The sequence below is a fragment of the Electrona antarctica genome (assembly GCF_951216825.1).
Source record: "Electrona antarctica genome assembly, chromosome: 7".
Classification (NCBI taxonomy): Eukaryota; Metazoa; Chordata; class Actinopteri; order Myctophiformes; family Myctophidae; genus Electrona; species Electrona antarctica.
Window position 1 is genome coordinate 27,383,394 of NC_136812.1, and position 14,830 is coordinate 27,398,223.

At 42.4% G+C, this 14,830-nt stretch overlaps 1 protein-coding gene across 1 annotated transcript in view; it reads right to left on the bottom strand.

Moving 5' to 3' along the window:
- Nucleotides 1-14,550, bottom strand: part of dnajc6 (DnaJ (Hsp40) homolog, subfamily C, member 6) — a gene marked incomplete at its 5' end in the record, with an annotated part of 42,833 nt that extends 28,283 nt beyond the window's left edge. The window contains 2 exons of the mRNA XM_079504941.1: nucleotides 7,609-7,744; nucleotides 14,343-14,550. Of these exons, the coding sequence (XP_079361067.1) occupies nucleotides 7,609-7,744; nucleotides 14,343-14,550 (344 nt within the window). The remainder of the gene's footprint in view (nucleotides 1-7,608; nucleotides 7,745-14,342) is intronic.
- Between the last annotated feature and the right edge of the window lie 280 nt (nucleotides 14,551-14,830).

Genomic DNA, 14,830 nt, shown 5'->3' on the forward strand with positions numbered 1-14,830 from the left:
GGACCACAAGACACTAACTTCTGTTTTGCAAGCCATACAATACTGCACTGCATGTATTACACCAACATGGTGACCTATTGATGTGACTGACTCAAGCGGTCGCTGTTTTAATTTGCATGAAGTGCCCATAACATTGAAAACAACATGTTCAACAGACAAACCATCTGGATGGGAATTGCCAAAAAGCGAGTCCTGTGGATTCAAATACTTAAAGTAGGTCACTACTTTTGGTGTAATTAGCGACCTAGCCCTGGTCCAGTGCATCAGCGAGAGAGACTCGCTGACGCACTGGACCAGGAATATTAGCAACCAGAAATCCTCAGTGATTGCGACTGTATAGAGCGTCGCAGTCCCGCCCCCTTTCATGACGACGCCAGGCACAGGAAATAATTCCCAATGCATTTTTCCCATAGACATTTTAAAAAGTATTTATTTAAAGACCTTTTAAGCGTCGTACAAAGCCAACTCGAGTTGTAACAAATCATGACAACAAACACAATATTTTGTGGAAACAAAAGTGCAGTTTTCTTTCTTTTTTCTAATTATTTGTTCGTCCCAAAAAAATGTGTTTGTTGTCATGATTTGTCACAACCCGAGTTGGCTTTGTACGAGGCTTAAAAGGTCTTTAAATAAACACTTTTTGAAATGTCTATGAGGACGCTCTATAGGCTACAGATGTAACCAAATGGACCTGTATTGGGGTACCTTAGATTGCAAAACGCAGACATACTCTAGGCTACACATACGGTAGTTTGCAAACTGAGACAGATGAAATATTATATTTCCAGCTACATTTCATTGACATTGTCTTAGACGTTTTTGTACTCCTCCACTGTGATTGGAGATCTGGGTAGAAACTGTCAGTGATGAGCGTGTTCGGTTCTACTCTAAGTGGAACATTTCTCAATTCTCCACCACTAGATATAAATGCCAAATGTGCACGGCTCAGCTCCTTATCACGTTGCTGGAGTTTGTAGCATTCTATAAATATGTGGCACTTGAAAACAATTTAAATCATGAACTCATGGGCTCAGGAAGAAAACAGGATGAGAAAAAACCCTTTGGTGGACACACTCTCAAGGTACAGTCAATTTACAATTTAGGCATTTAGCAGACACTTTGCATATTGCATATTTTCTGAAATATCCAACCCACTAAAAATTACTAGGTTATCAAATTCCTGAATTTGAAAGGAGGAAAGAGAGAAAGAGGAAGCAAAATGTGAGATTGAGGGAGCGAGAGAACAAAGAGAGAGATAAGAAAGAAGAAAGAGATGGGGACACTGGCTGAATGAGCTTTCATCATACTGTACTCCTGAAAAGATACTGTACAATGTAAGGAGAAAGCCTGCTACTTTTGAAAAAATATGGGGTAGGTTCTTTGAGGTTCTTCCGTCAATATCTCCTCTGGGTTGATTTTGTTTTATTTATATTGTTATTTTTTTTTATTTATCCGAGTTGTTGTCAAGTGGTGTTGTGTACAATACAGAGTAATGAGAGCTGTGTAGTTTACCTTTCTGGGGCTGGGGTGGGGGGTGGGTGGGGGGGTTTGTTTTTGCTGGTTTTTGTCTTTTTCTTTTGAGTTTGTCTTGTCTTGTTAAAAAAAAAAGGAAATCATGATTCTGTAATTCATTGTTTTGAATAATGATGATGTCTGCATTATCAATAAATAAACCTTTAAAAAAAAAAAAAAGAGATGGGGCGAAGAAGGCTACACCTCAGTTTCAAATTATCCATTTGTAACTCTGAGAGTGTACTGTATGAGTGAATGTAACCAAAGGGACCAGTTCAAGGGTCTCTTACTTAGGACATTTTTACACTATCAGAGTTAATCGAACACAGAGGATTTAGTTTACGGCAGGGGTTCTCAGTCCTTTCAGCTCAATACTGAGAATATACATTTGGTGTCTCCCCGGGACCTAAACTTCAAAAGAATATCTGATGAATTAACCACTTAAGGCCTATTTAAAAAATAGTGAAAATAGCCGACCTACAACTAAGCTCACAACATGTCGTGATGCATTGCGTTGTGAGCTTATATTTTTATTTATATATATTTTTACAGATACTTTTTAGTGAGACTTTTTTTTCATAATTATATTCATTTCTGAGATTCTTTTGAAAATGGTTTGACTTTTTGTTTTTGTATGAAACATAAAAAAGGGATATTACTCACGACCCATAAAAATGGGTCCCGACGAGTCCCATTGTTTGGGGTCCTTAAGCACTGTGTTAAGGACACAGCGTTCCAGGTCCTGTCACAGGCCTGTGCTTGTTGAACACAGAGGCACACATTGTTGCACACTGTGACCACATTGGCTCAACTGCAACATTCTCTTCAGTCAGGTAAACAAACAGGCACACACTGTTTTAAATCATTCAGTGCCAGTTCTGCCTCCAATACTGACCAAAGCATCAGAGGAAATGAACACGAGTTCGGTTTGAGAGTGAATTACAAACGCACGCACCCACACACACACAGACCCTATTCTAGACTGTGCCGATAGAAGATAGCGTCTACATAATGGGGAGGGATATGGTACACGGGGTGGTTCTGAAACATGTGAGAACCGTGATTTCATCAATACGAATGGGATGATAATATGATAGGCCTCCAAGTAGCCTACTATGATTAGTATGATAATGGTTACTTGTAACCTGACTCCGCCAGATGGCGGCAGCAGTGAGTTCCTCCTGCTCCCATCTGGTCCCTCTCGGGCAGAGACGATGTACTCCGATCAAATGCTGATCGGAGCGATATGCGGTCGTATGCGGCCGCTAGAGGCGGGATAAACGCGAGACTGATGACGCATTGAAGCGCTGCCACAGCGCAAATGTAAACACAACCTAACAAGACGACAACTCAAAATTATCATGGAGATATCAGATTCATTGTTTCTGCTTGAGAGAGACCAGATGCAGGCAGGAGGAGGAAACTTGTGAACTCAATACTGCCGTAATCTGGCGGAGTTAGGTTACTTGACCATGCATATCCAGAGGGGCATGTCGAAGCAGCATGCCCCGACGGGCATCATATTGTAACGTTTAGCAGGCCTGAGCTGGAGTCGAACCCCGATCTCCAACTCAGTAGACAAGGCAAGCAACAAGTCACGCCAAGAGAGCTAGCTCCCTTGGAGGAGCACGTTACGGCCGGGTCTTTTGCAGGGTCGTTACACTAATTACAATAACAAACATTGTAATATAACAACGGGTCGAGACATGGCTTGCGTGTAGTGTGATTTGCGTGTTGGCATCATGTGTCACACACCGGAAAGAGCTGATCTACAAGTTCACAACATATCACGCTGTTAGCTTGTATATGAGCTATTTTTAGTGAGCAACAGCAGCATGCAAATAAATAGGCACCCTGGAAACTCCTAAAAAGCTTTCATTTAGCGGTCCAAATGTCGCCAGTTTAGGAGACAGTCCATCTAATGCTTTATTCAGTTCAACCTCAATCAAACATATTCCTTGTCTATTCAGTGGTTCTGAAACTTTTTCATGTCAAGGACCTCCAAATTGATATACTTGGCCACGGACCACCATCTGAAAAGGTTTGTGCCAGGGACCCCCAGAAGAGAAGAATATGTCTAAAAAAAGGGGGGGGGAAAAAGAAAGTTTCCGAAACGTCCGAAAAGATTTCTGGAAAATAGCAGATGTTCAAGCTTCCAGCCTGACACTAAATGATGCACTGTGAGCTTGTAGATCTGCTCTTTTTGAATAGCCAACATAAGGGTGTAACCAGTAGTGGGTAGAGTGGCTGGTTAATAACAGCTGTATACACACACAAGGGCTTTGTCTTTTATCCTGTGCACGTGGGAGAACCTTTACTGACATTTTCCCACAGCAGCTGCATTCAATAAAAGTTGCAGAATTCACATATTGTTAGTGTCCAGTCGAGTGTTGGGCAGATTAGGCAACTCAGGAAGTTACTCACTAGTTACTTACTAGTATAATATCAATAGTAATTACAGTAGCTATGTTACTTTCTCTACCTCCCACCCCTTCCAAAAAGTATGCACATTGCAACATGTTTAGCCAGCTCCTGTCAAGGCACTGAATTTTAGGACTGTACAAATAGAATTTATTATTGAAGTTTTAGTTTAATTGTTGTTGTTGTTATCCCACTACCAGAATCAGAGAGGCAACGTCGCTGTGTGCGTCAGCTCATCACAGGCTGACCAGCACTCCACCCGCCTCCAAATTTGCCACAGACTCTTCATCAAATCTCTGTCTATGATCTAGGCTTATTATCCCACCCTAAATGTCTTCACATATTGTACTGTTAATATAAAACGTATTATTCAGGCACATTTCAGCCACATCTTTTGACCATTAGGCCCACTATATGCAACGTCATCAAACAGCGACGAACACCTATGGTAACATCATTCTACAGGCCACAGGTTTCTGCGTTACACCCTTTTTTGTCAGGTGAAACCTGACTAAAGATCGCTCATGAAATGTAGACGACATCGTCATCACCTAGTCATATACTGACGGCCTAGCCTGATAAACCAATGGGTGTTTAGTATGATTGCCTGCCTCCTAAGATATGCCCAGAGTGGAATAGTAAGAGAGCGACACGCTTTGATCTCGCCGCAAAGCGGGTGCCTATGGACTATAGTTCCAATCATTTATTGGAACTATCCCATTGAGATAGAATGGGCACTTCCGCATTCCATGGTTACAATGGGAGTCAACGTGTCACGTCACTCTCATACTATTCCACTCGGGCTATGCCACACGCACCGCGAAAGGGCTGATTTCCGCACCATAGCGAGCAAGCTTTACCACCGCAGCCTTGAAGCGACAACAGCTGCACAACAAAACACAGTAATTGAACCACGCACAGAACCAATGCAAACAACGGCCGCGAGGCACAAGGTTGTGACACACAAACATACACGTTACTAAAATAATAATCATACAAATATGGGGGGGGGGGAACACAACGGAGACAAGAACACAACGGAGACAGAGCTTCTTTCACCTGACAAATATCACTATGTGATTTCTTTCTTTGATCGTTCTCAGTGAAGATGTCACATACCGTCCTGATAGGACTGAGTTCTGCAACACTAAAGGTCACACACCGGGCACGAATCGGATGCGAATTCGGATTTTTAACAGCGTTTCTCCATCGGTTTTCCGAAAAACGCAACCGGTGTGCAACCACCTTAAGTGTGGCATGTTCCTTGTTACTCTATATGCTATGTGCATACAGCGTAACGTGGCACCCTAGTTTGCTGAGCAGCTCAGCTAGCTACAGTATCACTGTAGCTGTAGTGAGTTACACTCACAGACATTAACACACACACACACACACACACACACACACACACACACACACACACACACACACATGCACAAAATACACATTCATATCACCACATGCATGCGCATGCACTTGCATGCATGCACGCACACTCACACACACCCACACATATACACAGGCCCTAGTGAAATGAATCCTTCAGTATCAGCAGTACACTGGCTATTTGGCACAATGGGCTGCCATGAATAATTCAGCCAGGGGAGGAGAGAAGGACAGAAAACAACATGAGGGTGAGAAGGGAGAGGAGTGGAGAGGGAGGAAGAAGAAGAGAGTAAATGAGGAGACTGGAGAGGAGGGTTTTTGACAAATAGCATGTGATCAAACATGCTGAGTCAATGTAGCAGCATAGGCATGCATATGTGTGTTTGTGACTTTGTATTTGTGTGTGTGTGTGTGTGTGTGTGTGTGTGTGTGTGTGTGTGTGTGTGTGTGTGTGTGTGTGTGTGTGTGTGTGTGTGTGTGTGTGTGTGTGTGTGTGTGTGTGTGAGAGACTTTGCGCGCGCGCGCGCGTGTGTGTGTGTCTGAGAATGAGTAAATGCTTCGGTGCATGCCTAATGTATGCCAAGCCGAATGTATACTTTAGTTCATTGTGTGCCGGTGCATCGAAAACAGACGATCTACAAGCTCAAAACGCACTACAGCGTGACGTGTTGTGAGCTTACAGATCGACTATCTTCCGTGTGCGACACCGCACACAGCAAAGCATATCAAGTCCATCAGCATCTCTCTGACACAGTACAGAAGCCTCTTTGTATTGCCGGTGTTTTGTGTCCAGACAGACGTCCTGTCAAGAGACCCAGCCGTACCACCCGGGCGGGTGGTACTTTCCTTCCTCCCCCTTTTCATGTTATGGATTACAGCACATTGTTTTATGAATCTTCCAGCGGTTTTTCGGGTTGTCCGTCCATCGATCCGTCCGTACATGTGTACGACTGTGCGTTCATAAGTACGTAGGTGTACGGTATGTCCAAACCTTGTGAATGTGATATTTCAGGAATGCCTGGTATTTGCCACACTGACTAGAAGTAGGTGGTCAAAGGTCAAAGGTGAAGATCACAAAACACATTAAATTCCTTCCCAGTCTTCATTTACTACATATACTGTGTCTAATGCATGAGTATTTCTATTTTCTTCTAAAACTACTGAGCAAGCACAATGATGAATTATGTCCTCATTATATTAATAAATGCTAGTGTTTGATCTGAATTCAATGAATATAAAAAAGTGAATAAGCTCTAAGGATGATAAATATAGATGATGGAATATCAAACATGGGTATGATGATAGATTATCATACATCACACACCATACTGTACATTTATCACATGACTCATGATCATGTGTAGCGAGTTCTGCACGAAACCTGTAGAAGTAGCAAGAAGTCTGTTTTGAAATGTGTGTGTGTGTGTGTGTGTGTGTGTGTGTGTGTGTGTGTGTGTGTGTGTGTGTGTGTGTGTGTGTGTGTGTGTGTGTGTGTGTGTGTGTGTGTGTGTGTTTGCGTGCGTGCGTGCGTGCGTGCGTGCGTGCGTGCGTGCGTGCGTGCGTGCGTGCGTGCGTCTGCGTGTGTTTTATTATCTACATTTTCATGATACTAAAGTCTAGATACGACTTTTTAGACAGCCAGTAGAACAAAGAATACACTGAGGCACATTCTAACTGCACGATAAGGTTTATCTTTTCTTGGTGAAAACAGAAAGAGAGTTTTTATTTAAGTGTGGGGTTATTCATTGTCTTCGCCGACCGGCACTGTGTGCTAATCTCAGACACCGTTGGACCGGTGTGAAACTTTACTGTACATGCACACTTCCAGTAGACAAAACACCCTTTTTGCTACTACTCCTACAAAATCTTTTCAATAATTCACACAAAACGGTACACATACTTTCTGGAGTGATGTGATGAACATCACTCCAGATATTTACATTCCATTCCAATTGGCTCTGATTGCCTTCCAAAGATTGCGGAGGGACAAATTCCGTTGACTATTTTCAGGAATGCATTAAAACTTGCCAGTCACTAAGTGTTAGAACATCGACATATTGTACCAAAGTACACCAAGAAGTACAGGGAGAAACTTGCAGGCCTCATTAGATTAGATACAGGTATAGGCCCTACCTCTGACGCCCCTGGTTTCTGAGAGATTTATTTTTTGGAGCACAAACAGTCAACAATATTCGTATCCACTGATTCTATCTAGACTGGATCATACAAACGAAATAACAAGTTGATCCCAGTCAAGTGCTAGCAATGAGAAGAGGTTAGTTAACTTACGTGGAGACCTGACTCATGACCTTGGTGGACGTGTCCTTCAGCGTGTCCTTCAGGTTGTCTTTGAAGTTACTGAAGAACTTCCCTGCTCCTCCCTTCACCATGTCCAACAGCCCTCCGCCATAGTTGCCGTCCATATCTGGAGACGGAGGACCTTTAGCGAATCAAGTTTCAGTGGAGGGGAAAAAAACATGCAGAGAGACACACATTGAGGATGCAGACAGAGACAGATGGCAGCGTGCATATGCACAGACACGATGTTACAGCAGTATATATACTACTGTATATGTATTGTGTGTATATATATATATATATATATATATATATATATATATATATTGTCACGATCCGTGACGTGCTGGTTTTCATGTTTTCCTGTAATGGTTGGTGTTTTACTTTTCTGTTTTCACGCACACTGATTTTTGAAGTATTCTTGGTTTCCTAGATGAGATCCTGTTTGAGTTTTGCTTTACCCTTGTGTGCTTTTATTTTGTAGAATTGTTCCTAGTGTTTCCTGTCTGCCTTGTTACTGTTTGCCTGCCTTGTCAACCTGTACTGTGATTAGCCTAGTGTTTCCACCTTGTCCTGTTAGTTCCCCAGCCTATCCCAGTGTTGATTTTCAGTTGTGTTCACCTGTGTCCTTGTGTATTTATACCCCCCCTGATCCCAGTGTTTCCTTGCTAGTTCATTGTGGTATGTTGCGTGTGTCTTGTTTTGACACCTTTGTGCTTCCAGTCTTTTCGTTTGTATTCTAATTTTTTAGTTATTAAACCTTTTGAAATTACCTGCTCTGCCTCGGCCTCCTCCTGCATTTGGGTCCTACAAGCTCTCCTGACTTGAACCGTGACATATATATATATATATATATATATATATATATATATATACATACACACACAATACATATACTACTGTATATTTTATATATAAACCTATAACCTTGTTGTTAACCAGTTGATTGTCACCTGACAGCTCCCCAAAGAACGATGACTTGTGTATTAGCTTGTCTGACACCTTGATGAGACAGAGAGCAACTGCACATAGACTAGACTACAGCCAGAATGGTCATTGCTGCGAGAGGCAAGCATGCATGCATCTCCGGTTGGGAAAAATAAATAGACCAGTCATCACCCAATAGTGTGGAGACATTCAGACCCTTCTGACACCCCCTCCGGTGCCTATGGTGTATGTTTGGATCAGACAGTTACTTTTCAGTGATCCATGTCATCATCATTGGATAAAATACACTACAAAAAGGTGAATACAATCAGGATAACGGGTCAGGAATGGGCATAATTACGGTTCACTGCAGGTCATACCGAGGTAACATAGCAGTCGTTGTGATGCACTGATAGACAGGGATACTGAGACAACACAAGCATGCAATAATAAACACAATTTGCACTGAGCTGTGGGCCAGTCTGTTTAGAATGGCTCTCGAGTATTAGAGCAGGTCCAAGTGTCATATCTGAGTCAGCAACCTTCTGATGACCTAAGAAATCTCTCTCTCTCTCTCTCTCTCTCTCTCTCTCTCTCTCTCTCTCTCTCTCTCTCTCTCTCTCTCTCTCTCTCTCTCTCTCTCTCTCTCTGTCCACCCTCCACCTGTATATACTGCAGCACCTGCTTACTATCCTGCACAAATGACAAACCTAGCATGTTGCAACCACTTTTGGACTATGGTTTTTCAGGCAGAAATCTAATATAGGCTCATTAAAACACACTAGTCCTACTGTGAACAGTATGAAGAACAAGAAGGGATTCATCCCACCTACCATGCATTCTCAGTCTTCATCCCTATTTTAAGAAACCAACATGCTCTCTAAAGTGCAGACTTTCAGTTTAGGTCTTGGGAACCAAGAATACTTGCTAGGTTTTATATTGTAACATGACTAGAATGAAAATATCATGGTGTCATGGGTGTCTGGGGCCAAACTTACCGTAACCACTTAAATTACAGTATACAGTATTTCACTGACCAGAGTCCCCCAGAGGTCTACACTTGGTCCCCTCCTTTTTCCCCTCTACACAAAGTCTCTTTGCTGAAACTAGACAATCGACATGCTCACAATACGTCTGGTTGCAATGTGTGAGATTGTAGATCTATTTATTATGACAAGAACAGGAACTCTACGGTTCATGTGGTTCAGAGCCACTGATATAAAGACTAATCTCTAAATAACAGTTAATCAATTAAGCTATTGATCTTATTACTGTACATCCCATAGACTGAGAGAATAAATAAACAAGCAGACTGTCAAGCCTACATAAACTTGGTACAAAACAAAGTGGACATACAGTTTATACTAACGTCTGTCATAGTCTGAACATAGTATTTGTATATAACACAGTATTTATATTTCTCTCACTCTCTCTCTCTGGTGGAATCTATGTCAACAAGCAAAAATATGTCAAATAAGCATCTCTTGAAGATTTTGACATGGTGGCTTCTAGCTTCAGAAATCATTGACAGTGTGTCTTTAGCAATCATACAAAGAGAAAACACACCGGGGCTGCTGATATCAGCAAGACTGGCTCACTCTTTCTCCTGCCTTCTCTGCCACACACTCATCCCCCTTCCCCACTTCTGTCTTTCCCACAGAACAGATCATTTAAGACGACCACCGTTTAAAGGATTTCCTAGACTCCTATCTCCTTAGTACGTTCATTTCCAGATGCACAGGTCCAGTATCCGTGACAGACAGGAATTCTTCCAGATATCAAAGCTTGCTTTCAGTTATGACCATGTGAAATCGTTCTACAAATGATCCAAAGAAATGTACAAAAATCTAATACATTTTCCAATTAAACCCAGCTTACAAAGAATGTCTCTAGTTTCCAATTCAAGGTAAACATTTTAACATGCAGCAGTAGGCCTATCAGTAGAAGCTACTATATGCACAAGTGAGTTGATGAAATCCCTCTGAGGTTTTCATAACATCCATTTATGCTGATGCTTTGTGTTCGTCTGGTCTGTTTGGGGACATTTGTTCATGTGTTTATGGACATCTGCTACACTTAAAAAGGTATTGCAAATACAGTGTAGCATATTATAGGCATTAGGTGGACAGCTTGGACAGCGGTAGATAAGATGACCTTGACTTTGTTGACGACCTGGCCCTTCTTTCCCACACCAACAACAAATGCAAGAGAAAACCAACCTAGTCTCAGTGAACTCAATACGCCTTGGCCTCAACATACACAGAACACTGAATCCGAACACTGAATGTTCGGATTGGCAAGGCAAGAGCAGCTTTCTATCAGCTGAAAAATGGCTGGGGATCCTCATATCTGCCTCATAAACACCAAGATCAGGATCTTTAATTCCATGGTGAAGCCTCTATAGTCTATACCCTATGGAGCAGAAACCTGGAGAACAAGATGCATGAAAGAATAGAAAAAGAAGAAAAGAATCCAGGCATTCAACAACACCTGCAGAGGAAGAAATCCTCCAAAGACGCCTGGGATGTATTGGCCACACTCTTCAGAAACCTGCATCTAATATCACAAGATATGCCCTGTTCTGGAACCAACAAGGGAGAAGGAAGAGTGGCAGACCAAGGAACACATGCTAGTGTGACCTGGATGCAGATCTGGCCGATGAAGAGATCTGGCCAGACAGGGACAGCGGAGAAATGGGATGCCTGGAGACCACTTGTTAGTGGCCTATGCCCAAAGTTGGGCTATAGGCATAAGTAATGAACATAGTCTGTAAAAAAGGGATATGGTCGGCAATTTCTTCTGTCAACTCCTCTGTGCTTGTGCAGGTGTAGAGGAAGTTGAAGAGGTTCAGTCTGATGAAGGAACTCATGGCTTCCCTTCTTCCTACTCCGCCCACCCCTCTATCCGGCTCACATGTCTGCCTCCCACCCTTTTCACCACTCAAGCATTTAGTACCAGAGAGAGAGACAGAGAGAGAGAGAGAGAGAGAGAGCCCTGGCTTTTGTAGGAGAGATCAATGGTGTGTCTAACTGTGTCGCTCTTCTTATGGAGCCCTAATCTTGCACCTTCCATATCCGGATTTGTGTGTGAATGGTACGGATGCACACACAGATACAAAATGATGCAGGACATTACACATAATACTGTAAATAGAAGGCCAGACAGAATGATTGGAAATAGAACAGAGGCACACAAACAAAACTCCTTGACCATCTCCTATAACTGTGGTGGGCTTTGTTGTGTCCTGCACAGGAATATTACTGTGCTGCCAATCCAGACTCTAAGATGCTTTATTACAGATATTGCTTATGGGACAATGGATCTATGATTCATCATCCGCAGTCAGAGGAGCTCCCTTGGTCTAGAGTAGGACGTTTCGGACAGTACAGTTCACAATTCGTGAGACTTGGGAGCAATGAGGTCAGCGTTTCCGATATTGAAACACTGCAGTATAATGATTAGATAGTTTTATTCACTTCTATTCAATTACATTTTGTTTTTGAGGGGCGCTATAGCTCTTCCTATAAACAGCTAGTGTTTAATGTTTGTGTTGTCTGACTCTGAACAAACATTAAAAATGCCTTTGACAATGAATGGAGAATTTACGTCATATGTGTCTCAGCAAATCGGCTGGGTATGTCGGTGGGAACCCTTGGTCTAAAAGGGCCCACCATTCTTGATGATGATGTACGATGATTAGAGCGCACCCTCACTTCACACAGGTGTGATTTTTTAAACCAAAATCTTATGGAGGGGCCATAGTTGGTAGGAGCTCTCATGTTACAAATACTGAATCATTTCAAATACACCCTGAAATGACGAATACATACTCTGATTCATAATAAGACAACCGTGCTTGCTAATGAAAGTATGTCCAAAATTTCTATCCAATTACATCTAAACTTACGTATATTGTCACTGTCGGGCAGTGTCCATATTTAACCTTATGTCGTATGAGTATCAAACAGTGAAAATATATACGTTCACACATATTGTGAGCTTGCAGATCTACTATGTTTGTAATTTCTTTTGTATGACAAGCCCAAAATAGAGTAGACACCAGGTTGAAAGTGGTAAAGTCTATCTGTGAGTTGTACCAATAATAATCAAAAGAAAAGTATTAACAAGAGCTTGACTAAATAATAACTACATGGGATCCATTGGAACACAGGTTTTGTATTCCATTTCCTGAAAAGTAATGGTTTTAATTTGCTGTGGTGAATATTTATTTTATATTAGACTCTATCAGCTCAAAACGATGTTTTTCACCTTTCTCTTTGCAAATATTATTGAGGTTACAAAAATAATGTGTCAAAAATTACAACTCAAGTCAGTTGCGTTATAAAAAGTTCCAAAAGCTTGAGGGCGGTGATGTTGTCATAAGCCAGTGTCCATGAGACATCCTGCACGATTTATCTATTTGTCTCTCTGTCTATCTCCCTGCATGGTTTTACTAATCTATTTGCCTTTCTGTTGACTCCCTGCTCATGTCTGCTTGTCAGCCTGTTAGCGATGCCTCTGTGCCTGCCTGGCTGCTGAGTGCATATCTGTGGCTGTGCCCAGATGGATGTGGGAGTAAGCATGCTCGAGTACAAGCCTGTTAACAACAACAGGGTGGGCTCTGACACAGCTTCTGTCACATATAAGTAGCAACATACACCAGGCACTCAAAGAAATAGAAAAACTAAATGTCTAAATGTCTCTCTTTTTGAACTTCAAACACAGAGACACACAGGGACAGAAACTAGATATACACATAAGCTACTGCAAAGACTAGCCAGAGGGGTCCACTAACCAGACAGACAATCTGACACTGTGTATATGTCCTCCCTCTCTCTCTCTCTCTCCCTCATGACATCCGGAGCTGACATTGCTTCTTGCTTTGTGTCCATCCCCAGAGGCAAGCTGACTTTTCAGATCACTGCAGTGAACAGGGGGAGGAGGATCCATACTCTACAAATAAGTGTGAAAAAACCTGGAGACCAGCCTCCCTGTTTTCTCAGGCTGTACAATAGGCTACATAACTGTTCTACTCTCAATACCATGCATTTACTTGTCATCATGATCACATAAAAGCACTGCATGGTGTATAATGTAGGCTAATGTAATGTACCGTTATGTCAGAACTGTCTGTTAGGCAGATCAGGAAAATAACATTAGGGCTAACAGTGTTAGCCCTAATATTATTTTCTTGATCTATTCTCAATTGAATTTGTTGGAAGAAACTTGTTGTTTCTTATAACTGGGCTCAGTAAAGCATCTTGGTGTTTCACTGTTTGCTAGATAGATTTAAATTAAGCAGCTACAACTGTTCATTCATCATTTCGTGTCGTTGAAAGAGAAACATGTAGGGCAAAGCTTATAGGCTACTAGAAATAGAATTGATGTAAACCTGCTTTGATTGTAAGACAAAGTATATGGTTAGGGGTAACCGTATCAAATTACGGCATACATCGCCTAGCCTATATCGATTCACCATATGGTAGGTAGCCTATTCTCCCTAATGATGCTTAAATGTCACGGTTTAACGTATAGGAAGGAGAAGGACGGTATTCACGTATGCACAGCATTGCATGGGCGACAGCAGGCCCCGATGTATGATGAAACACACAAGAAACAAACACCCACAAAGCACAAACAAATGATCCTACTTTTTACACATATATTAAGGAATATGAATTGGTGCACGCATTTCATATAGCCCGTAGCCCACACACAGCCTTTATACCAGACCACGCCATGGCATAGCACGGCGCGGCGCGACACGGCACGCTTCTAGTGAGGAGCAGCACGTTTACCTGAGCTGTCCATGGTGCTGCAGTGTTCCTCTCGCAGAGGGCTCGCCTTCGGTCCGAGGGTCGCTGCTATAGAGCCTCCGAGAGAACCGCTCCCTCCTCTCCCTCCTCCGCCGATACTGAAGCTGCTGTCTCCACTGCTATCGACCAACTGCAAAGATTCATAGCCATCGTAACTTGTCTTTTTCTTATAGCCTCCCAATAAGCTCATTACCAAAAGGAACAAATTAAAGACAAAGGAATAAATACGGGGGTGCGCAGCAGCTACTGGGTAATAATCCACATGTCCTATTATACGACGTCGAATGGCCCGTTTTCAATGTGGGAAATGTGCCACCGGGTGGCCTAGCGTGGTTGTTCTGCCGTCTCTCTCTCTTTCTCTCTCTCTCTCTCTCTCTCGCCTCGTCTGGAGGGACGAGGAGGAGGAGGCGCTATTGTCATCATCTGATCAGCACCGCATTTTACTACGACGCAGCTTGTGTCATCCACCA